This window comes from Diplotaxodon limnothrissa, linkage group LG23 (assembly GCF_057381915.1).
Source record: "Diplotaxodon limnothrissa isolate DT_005_m linkage group LG23, D_limnothrissa_male_GT1.1, whole genome shotgun sequence".
In the NCBI taxonomy this organism is placed as follows: Eukaryota; Metazoa; Chordata; class Actinopteri; order Cichliformes; family Cichlidae; genus Diplotaxodon; species Diplotaxodon limnothrissa.
In genome coordinates this window covers 28,557,794-28,567,483 of record NC_140617.1, presented here as the reverse complement: position 1 = coordinate 28,567,483, position 9,690 = coordinate 28,557,794, and the positions used below count along the sequence as shown (strand labels likewise).

General features: G+C 37.9%; 1 protein-coding gene across 1 annotated transcript; it reads right to left on the bottom strand.

Annotated features, from left to right (window-relative positions):
• Nucleotides 1-490: 490 nt before the first annotated feature.
• LOC146608245 (PI-PLC X domain-containing protein 1-like) lies at nucleotides 491-7,082 on the bottom strand. Its single transcript, XM_085348126.1, has 7 exons — nucleotides 6,904-7,082; nucleotides 6,597-6,733; nucleotides 3,249-3,374; nucleotides 3,011-3,166; nucleotides 2,476-2,582; nucleotides 1,790-1,860; nucleotides 491-925 (listed from the first exon to the last, which is right to left on the bottom strand). Exons 1-7 carry the CDS (start codon nucleotides 7,004-7,006, stop codon nucleotides 651-653), a joined length of 975 nt encoding a protein of 324 aa, XP_085204252.1. The 5' UTR covers nucleotides 7,007-7,082; the 3' UTR covers nucleotides 491-650.
• Between the last annotated feature and the right edge of the window lie 2,608 nt (nucleotides 7,083-9,690).

The following is a 9,690-nucleotide window of genomic DNA, read 5'->3' as shown; positions in this document are numbered from 1 at the left end:
CACCAAACAGCACCCACACAGCTGTTTATAAAATACAATGTGAAAAATAAATATGAAAATATTTATTTAGAAATACCAGCATTTGATTAATTTACAGTAAAACAAAAAAGAAATGTAACATCATACAAGATATAGTGCAAGAGACCTAGTATTCAGCACGTTGTTCTCCAAGCTAACTATTGTATAGCTGTACGCTAATTAAAAGGCTGCTAGCATTCGTGATGTTGATAGTAAACACTAAAATTTGTAACATGTGGCATTGTGAAATGCAAAGATAAGACTTTCTGATCCCTAAAGAAAAGTTCACAGCACAGAGACGAGTTATGAGGTAAGAAAAATCATTGAAAAAGAAAAATGAATTAGAAATTAAAAATAAGTCAAAATAAAAAAGAAAATGCATATACAATATATAGATTGTCATATTTGTGCAAATATTTGTGGAAAAGTGTCCAGTAGTGCAAAATATAAAACTTTAACTACACTTGCACAGTGAATGTGTAAAGAACATGTAACTTGTGTACCTCCTTATAGTTTTAGGTAAAGCATGTTGAAATTAACCTGAATAAACATGTAGACGGTAATGTGATGCTTAAAAAACAAAAACATCAAGCACACAACTGTATAAACAGGATGGCAGGCTCACAAAATTATTAACTGGCACTTATTTTGGAGGATGCTGGCAGCTTCCTGCAGCCTCTGCCCACCAGTTTGTAGTTCAGCTCGACGACAAGCGAGCAGAACTCGCTCATACCGACGAAGTCACAGCACATAATGTTGACTCCCTCGGGTCCTGGCTGCTGCTCACCCGCCCACTGGAGAAGCAGTGAGAGAGAGTTCAACGTCAACATCCTCATGCTCTGGAAAGGGTGCAGGAAGACGTAAAACATGGTCTCTGTCAGGTTCAGACCAGTGACGTAAAAACCATCTGGAAAACAAAACCGTCTGTAAGGCCGGTGCTTAAAGAAACGAACAGCAAATAAAACCTGAGGTAAAATAAATCCCAGCTAGCTGCAGAAGCAGTACACTTCAGAGTATTTTTACTACGTCACTGACATTATTATATTATTAAACTTATGAGAATACTTCTGTCCATCTTGTCCAGGACGTTCTTGTAAAAGATTTTTAATCTCAAGAGTTTAAAAAAAAAAAAAAAAAAGGTTAATAATAATTATATTATATATTTTGGTGGCTCAATCAACAGTATATGAATATTAGAAATTTGGTATTTAAAGGAATTATTCTGTTTTAATAAAAACATTTCATTTAAATTTTTGAATAAACCTTTTCAACTTTCAATAAAAACGTTCGCCACATGGGGGCAGCAAATCCGAATCCATGTTGGATTTTTATTGAAAACCTGCGTAGTCTGAATACGCTTTGAATTTTGAGCTTAAGCATAAATTATACTTCTGCATTGAATCTGTCAATCCTACTACATAAACCCGCAAAAGTGTCCAACATTGTTAGCAGCAAGTATAGTTGTATGTGGCGTGGCTGTGTTGCCGTGGAGTTTCTCTCCAATTTTATCCACTGGCTTCCTGATGATTAAAAAAAATTACAGCAGAAGAAGCAGCATCAGAGGAAACAGTGGTACTGAAAGCCATCACAGGCTGTGTGGGATGCATATATATGTACAAACTAACATTTGTACCTTTGGCAGGTTATTAAATCCAGTAAACTACCTTTACAGTATATTCTGTATCCAGTACTTTTGCTCTAACATTTTAAATACAGGTCTGTAATGCTACTACTTTCCCTCACTGCACTACTTGTTCTAACAACCTCATACCTGGTCTTCCCTGCCGTTGCTGGCCTTCCAGATAGGTGATCACTTTCTTAGGATCTGGGCTGTTAGCATACCTGAACACACAGGACAGGTTCAATCATTTCAGTGTTAGTGACATGACCAACTGTGCAGACAGTAGCCTTGAAAAGTAAAAGTAATCAGGCACTGCTTTAAATCTGTTTTTTTCCCCTAATGGCCACCAGTCTTGGTCACCAGTCAAAGACCCAAAAAGAAGGAGGGAGAGAAGAAGACCAAGAAAACCACATAAGGTCTAAGGTTTGAAAATAGGAGGAAACAAACTATCTTTACATACGTGTATATATTACATGCAACCAGTGTTTACATATTTAATATTGTATTTCACACCATGTCACACCATTTATAAATAAACCAACAAGCACGTATTATGTCTGACAGTGAACACACATTAAAATATGACACTCCAATTATGTCATATTTGAACCTTTGGCTGTTGCTGTTCTCAGTGTGGTTTAAAGTCACTGTACCAACATCTATTATTAATACTTTTGAGACACCAAGATGCTCAAAAACAAAACAAACAAACAAACAAACAAAAAAAGAACAGCTAATATTGCCAGAGAAAGTAATCAGAACCGAAATCACGGAATCGAAGACACTTAAGCTACGAAGTCTGTCTAACCCTTCTACATACAGTCTATGTATTTTACCAATAAGGTATCCGATTCCACAGCCCAGGGTGCTGCAGCTCCTGGTCGTCATAGGAAACAATGACCTGCTGACCTTTTGACCAACATGACCGCAGAGTGGGAGTTTCCTGCATGCATACACATGAATCAAACTGTCAGTTTATTAGGCACACTGTGCCAAAACCAATGCAGGCTAATAACATGATTACAGCAACACGTTTTAATTTTCGGAGCGTGACGTTTGTGGTGTGGTATATTAGCAGGTTTCTGGACTAGAGCAATACCTCTGATATTTGAAACACCTGAGTCGAAAAGAGTTTCAACAGAAACTGAACACCATGACCTAAATGATTAAAGGATTTATTGCAGGATTACAGTCTTAAATGCATTCGTTTTAGTCGGGGGTTCCCAATGAGCCTGTGGTTGAGATCAGTTCCATGTATTTATATCTGCTGAAGTTAAAATGGTAAATCCTTATCTGAGAGGCTGAAAGCAGTGAATATTTGGCATTATTAAACTTTAGAAATCAATCATTATCCTAATAATGTCTATCTACCTGTGGTGGGCACAGCTTCCCTCTGAACAGCAGAAGGATGAACTCCATCAGATGGGCGTGGTCTTCGTCACTTAGAGATTCGAAGTGTGAACAGGCAATGATTACAATCTCTTTGGGGTGAGCGTCCAGCCAGCCGGCCAGTTCATCCAGAGCCTCCTGCATGCAGACAGACGTTAAAATTTGCTGTAAATTAGCTTTCACTCTGAGTATCAATGCCGTTTTGGTGTAGTTTACTGACCTTGACGGTTATTAGCGTGTATATGCCGTGAGCGAAAAACAATTTGCTGCTCCCTGCTGGCTTTCTGGCGATCCGCAGGTCCAAGAAACGAACACCAAGATCACACTGATCAGAAAGGACCGATAGCTGTAGCCAAGAAAGAGAATGAATATTGAAACACCAGAACCAAACAATGACAGAGACTCCACCATGTTGTACAGATGGCTGTATCTCTCTCCTGATCTCCTCTGTACAATTTCACATTTGCATTCATCACTCCATCACACCTGTTGTCTCTGATTTTCAGTCTAATTCTTGCATAGTATGACATATCTCAACTTTTTCTTCCTGTTTCAGGTTACTTGCTAGTCACTTTTTTAAAATAGTTTTATAGATCCGCCTCTTCTTTTTTCTGCACTTGTGCAGCTTCCTCAAACTTTTTAATGACACACTGCTGAGATCTGCCAAGTTTTCAGCTGGTAGTGCTAAAAAGAACATTTTATGTCTGTTAAACCCTTATCTTTGTTATTTTTCTAACATTCAACCCATTTTTGTGACAGGCTTCTAGTAACAAAACGCTTAAAGATACAGTTTAAAGTTGGTTAGATATTTGCATGTGTAGACACAACACTTGTTCCGTCTTTGCGTTAGGAGCCTTTTTTGGATGCTGGAATGAGTCATACCTTAGTGTTAAGTGCCTCAACAAACAAAAAAACCATTCCTCTGAAAATGGTTTAAGTACTGGGGGGAAATGATCAAATAAGCATCCAGATGTCCAAAGAAAAACATTCAAGGACCTTCGGAAAGCCTGGAGAACCACTCAAGACCACTTTAACAAAAAAAAACATGAAGATAGTCTGATTAGAAGCAAAATATGAAGAAATGAGGGGCGGCTCGTTACACAGTACTGTATACAGTAAGTCATGATCAAACATAAAAACGTTAAATGTAATGGATACAATTGCTCCCATTAAGGTGAAGGTTATCTCTGGAAGGAAAAAGTCTCCATGGAGAAACTCCACACTAGTGAAAAATGAAAAAAGAGAGTGTAGGAAAGCTGAGCGCGGATGGAGAAAAACAAACCTCCAGGTTCACTATGACATCTATAAAGAGAAACTTCACAATTATAATTTACAACTGAGGAGTGCAAGGAGGTCCTACTTCTCTGACATCATCACTAAAAACAGTCATAATGCTCGGGTCTTATTTTCCACAGTTGACAGGCTAACAAACCCTCCTGTGTCAGTGCCAGCTGAACTTCATTCAACCATGGCCTGCAATGACTTTGCCAAATTCTTCACAGAAAAAATCCAAAAGATTAGACAAGCAATTGGTACATCAACAGCAGATCCAGGATATGTACTGTGTCCACCGAAAAACTGTTTAAACACCATAAAACAGTTTCACCCTATTAACAGCAAAGACCTGGAGGACATCATAGGTCAACTGAACTCCTCCTCTTGCTGTTTAGATGTCCTGCCAACAAGTTTTTTCAAAAAGGTCTCAAAGACTTTAGAGTCAGACCTGTTACAGATCGTCAACTTTTCTTTAATATCAGGTGTGTTTCCAGAACCACTAAAAACTGCTGTAATAAAACCTATACTGAAAAAGGACAATCTTGACAAGACACAAATGAACAACTACAGGCCGATCTCAAATCTCCCATTTCTAAGTAAGATCATTGAAAACGCAGTTTCTCAACAGCTCAATTACTTCTTAAAACAGAATAACTGCTATGATGCCTTCCAGTCAGGTTTTAGACAGAACCACAGCACTGAAATCGCTCTGACCAAAGTGTTCAATGACATATGTCTGAACACAGACAGTGGAACAATGTCAGTCTTAGTTTTACTGGATCTCAGTGCAGCATTTGATACAGTTGACCACAACATATTACTCAAACGACTGGAGAACTGGGCAGGTCTTTCAGGAACTGTACTAAACTGGTTCAAAACATACTTAGAAAACAGGAAATACTTTGTATCAATAGGTAACTTCACATCTGAGCAGACAAGTATCACATGTGGAGTTCCCCAAGGTTCCATCTTGGGACCCCCTCTGTTTAACATTTACATGCTCCCACTGGCACAGATTATAAAGAACAACAAAATAAACTACCACAGCTATGCAGATGACACACAAATATATATCACAATGTCACCAGGAGACCAAGGCCCTGTACAGGCTCTTGGTAAATGCATTGAGGAAATTAATGACTGGTTGTGCCACAATTTTCTCCAGCTAAACAAAAACAAAACTGAGGTAATAGTCTTTGGCGCCAAAGAAAAACGATTACAGGTCACCAGAGAACTTCAATCTATACACCTAAAAACCACAAACCAGGCGAGAAATTTGGGTGTAGTGATGGATGCAGACCTAAACTTAGAAAAACACATTAAGACAATAACAAAATCAGCTTACTATCACCTCAAGAATATTTCAAGGATAAAAGCTCTGATGTCTCAACAGGACCTGGAAAAACTAGTCCATGCATTCATCTTTAGTAGGCTTGATTACTGTAACAGCATCTTTACAGGTCTACCTAAAAAATCAGTCAGACAACTACAGCTCATTCAGAACTCGGCTGCTCGAGTCCTCACTAAGACCAAAAAAGTGGACCACATCAGTCCAGCTCTGAGGTCTTTACACTGGCTGCCTGTCCGTCAGAGGATAGACTTTAAAGTTCTGATGCTGGTCTATAAAGCTCTGAATGGTTTAGGACCAAAATACACCAGTGACCTCCTGACCCAGTATGAACCATCCAGATCCCTCAGGTCATCTGGATCCGGTCTTTTATCAGTTCCCAGAGTCAGAACCAGACACGGAGAAGCTGCATTCAGCTTTTATGCTCCTTATATCTGGAACAAACTCCCAGAAAGCCTCAGATCAGCTGAAACACTCAGTTTATTTAAATCCAGGTTGAAGACTCACCTATTCTCAGCTGCATTTGAATAAAGCACCAAATCCACACTTTTAAGCTTAAACTTCAAAACTTACATTTTAACTACTGATTTTATCTACTGTTCTGATTTTATCCGTTTAGATTTTTTTTTTACATACTGTTTTGTTTGTTTGTTATTTAGTTAGTTTGTTTGTTTGCTTGTTTTAATCAATTTTAAATCGTGCTTTTTATTTGTTTTTGTTTCTAATGTCTCTGTAAAGCACTTTGAACCACCTTGTTGTTGAATTGTGCTATACAAATAAACTTGCCTTGCCTTGCCTTCCTCCTTCCAAACTACGGTAGTTCAGTAATTATCAAATTATCAAAACCTCAGATGAATTCCCCAAACCTTTTACGAGGTAGGGAGCTTCACCTGAGGTGGTGCAGGTTCCTGGTTCTCTTTCACCTTTAGGGGGACCGTAAAATACCTGCGTGGTGGCCCAGCGGTAAACACAGGGTCGAGTACAGCAGGGGAACAGCCTGTCAGTCAGTCTGAGGAAGCAGGACTCCGATCTCACCACAGGAGAGGAGACATCCAGGCTGAAGGACATGCTGTCATGGCTGCCTGTGGTGCGAGAAGAGCCTGTCAACAAGCATCTGAGACAATTTTTTTTTATTACAGTTTAACCTGAAATTAAGGATAATTATATTTTTAAAATAAACACGTGATCTGTATGAGAGTGTTTTCTATTCTTTTCTGTCTTGAACTGGCTGAACTGGTTGCTCCTGTTTTACCAGGTAATGCCAGGTTCCACAGCGGGACGTCCAGCAGCTCCTCCGGCAAACGCGACATCCAGTCCGGGTTTCCTCCGAGCTGCTCCCGCTGTTTGTCCTCCATGTCTTATTACCGCCCTGTCCTACTACAGATGTTCAGCATGCTCTTTGAGTTTCTTCGGGATCTGAACACGGTTTATTTACCAACTCTTCCGGTTGTTGTCAATCTCCACTTCCTTTAGCGATTTTCAAAATAAAATCACCAAACGCGACGAGAGCTTGCTTAAAAAAACAGTAGCGTTAGAACACTAAAGTAAAAAGTACGGTAACAATGTGCGTCCCCCGATTGAGCAACAGCGCCGTAAAATAAGAAGAATGGCGCCTAATTACAGAGTTAATAATGCAGACTTTGTAATATCTCACGTGTAGATTCATCAGCCAGATTAAGTGTTTACTGACAATTGACAGTGATAGCGCACATCATCATCACTATTCCAACAATCCTCTCCTCACAGACAAGCATAAACACACTCGACTATCGCTAAATCAGATTTAACACACGTTTGTAATGACGGTAATTCAGTTTATAATAGGGTTTATTCGCTCGGTCAGCAGGTGGCGGTATCCTCGTACACTGGGGAGTAAACTGCCATTAAACGAACAGAAGAAGAAGAAAACATCTGCACATGCGCGGTACGGATCGGGTAGACCCGATTTGTACGGTCAGACTTTACACATGCGCAGTAAGGATCGGAGAGTCCTGATCCGTAACTTTCTTTTTATTTTTCGTTTTTGTCTACATTGTACTGAAACGCTTCATTATTGCAAACATTTTAAGATATACTTGTTATTCTTAACATCTTAACTCTTACTCTGACCCATAACTTTTTATTTTTTTTTTCCATACTTTAATTAAATTTATGCACATATTACAATCTCTCGTTGGGAGACAACATTAGTGCAACAACATCTTGAAAAGGTTGAATAAGAAACCAAACGAAAAAAAAACAAAAAACAAAACAAACAAACAAAAAAAAACAAAAAAACAAAAACACATATATACATATACATAAATATATGAAGGCCATTTTTATGACATATAACAGTTTCCTTTCTGCGAACACTTTAACATATATGTGGCTTACTTAGTATACCAAAAACACAATCATTAAAAGGATAGAGATTGAGTCCCATTGTCGAATATCAAAGCAGCCTCTTTACATGAATCCCTCAGTAATTCTAAAGATGACAAAAAAGATTTTAATTCAATTTTCAATACAGTTAGGGAAGGTCTTTTACTTTTCCATTTGCATTTGTGTATGTGGTATTTGCCCATAATTATCACCACCTTGTGTAGCATGGACAGTTCCTTAGATGGATCACCATTATTATATAAAACTTGTGTTAGAGTCAGTGGGGTCATCCCATCTATTCTTATACTCAACCAGTCTACTAAATCTTGCCAGAAGTCAGTTGTTACTGAGCAGGAAAAAAACAAATGATCAATACTTTCCACATTTTGTGAACAAAATCCACATGGCTCTACCTCAAACCCAAACCTTTTTTTAAGCATTTCAGCTGCTGGGTAATATCCATTAATTATTTTAAATTGCATTTCTTTGACTTTGGGGGGGATAGGCCATTTTAAAAAGTGCATATATTTGTTCGTTATTTTAATATTACTCCCTTTTAGTTTTGTGTTACTGTTAAAGTCGTGAAATAATTTGTTCTTAAATATCTTGTTCATGGTTTTATTATTACAGTTTTTATCCGTCAAAGGAATCTGGTTTAGATGTAAAGAAGGTAGACTAATTTGTGCCTTAGAGTAATACAAATAACCTTGAATCAAACTCAACAGAGGTAAGGGGATTGCCTTACAAACCTTGTCATATTCTCTAAGGGAACACTGAATGTTAAACTTAGCATTAAAAACACCCACTGAGAGAAACTGACCCCTTTCATCAAGTAAGTCTGTTATAAAGATTATGTTTTTTTCAAACCACTCTTTAATAAACAATGACTTCTTATTAATTGTAATTGTTCTGTTATTCCACAAGGTGGAGCAATGTGGTGAAAAGTTATGGGCAAACACCATCTTCCAATAAGACAAGACCTGCTTATGATATTCTGACAGTTTCACAGGCAACTTCAATATATCAAAATCACATTTCAGGAGAAAATCCAACCCTCCCACCTTTTTGAAAATATTTTTTGGGATATGGAACCATATGGAGTCAGGTTTCAAGAGGAAGGCTTTTATCCAGTTTATTTTAAAAACTCCAACCATTGATTGAAAATCCATTGACTTTATACCACCTTTAGCGTAATCTTTGACAAGTTGTGATTTTTTAATGTAATGTGTTTTATTGCGCCAAATGAATTGATAGATTATAGAGTTAATCTTTTTAATACTTTTCGGGGTAATGTATAGTGAGTATGCTGGATAAACCATCTTTGAGACGCCCTCTGATTTGGATAATAGATTGCGTCCAAAAATTGTAATATCTCTCGTCAACCAATGATTTAGTGTTTTGGACATGCCATCAATTTTGTCTTTTAGGTTTTTTGATTCTCTAGTGTTGATGTCTTTGTCTAAATAGATGCCTAGATACTTAACCTCATTTTTCACTGGAATCGTCCTCATGCTATTTTCCAAACAATCATAAAGTGGCAAAAGTTCACACTTCTTTAGGTTCAGACACAAGCCTGAAGCTTTAGAAAAAATTGAAATGACATTCAATGCTTTCTCGAGTATTGATTTATCCTTTAAAAATATTACTGTGTCGTCTGCAAACTGACTTATTTTCA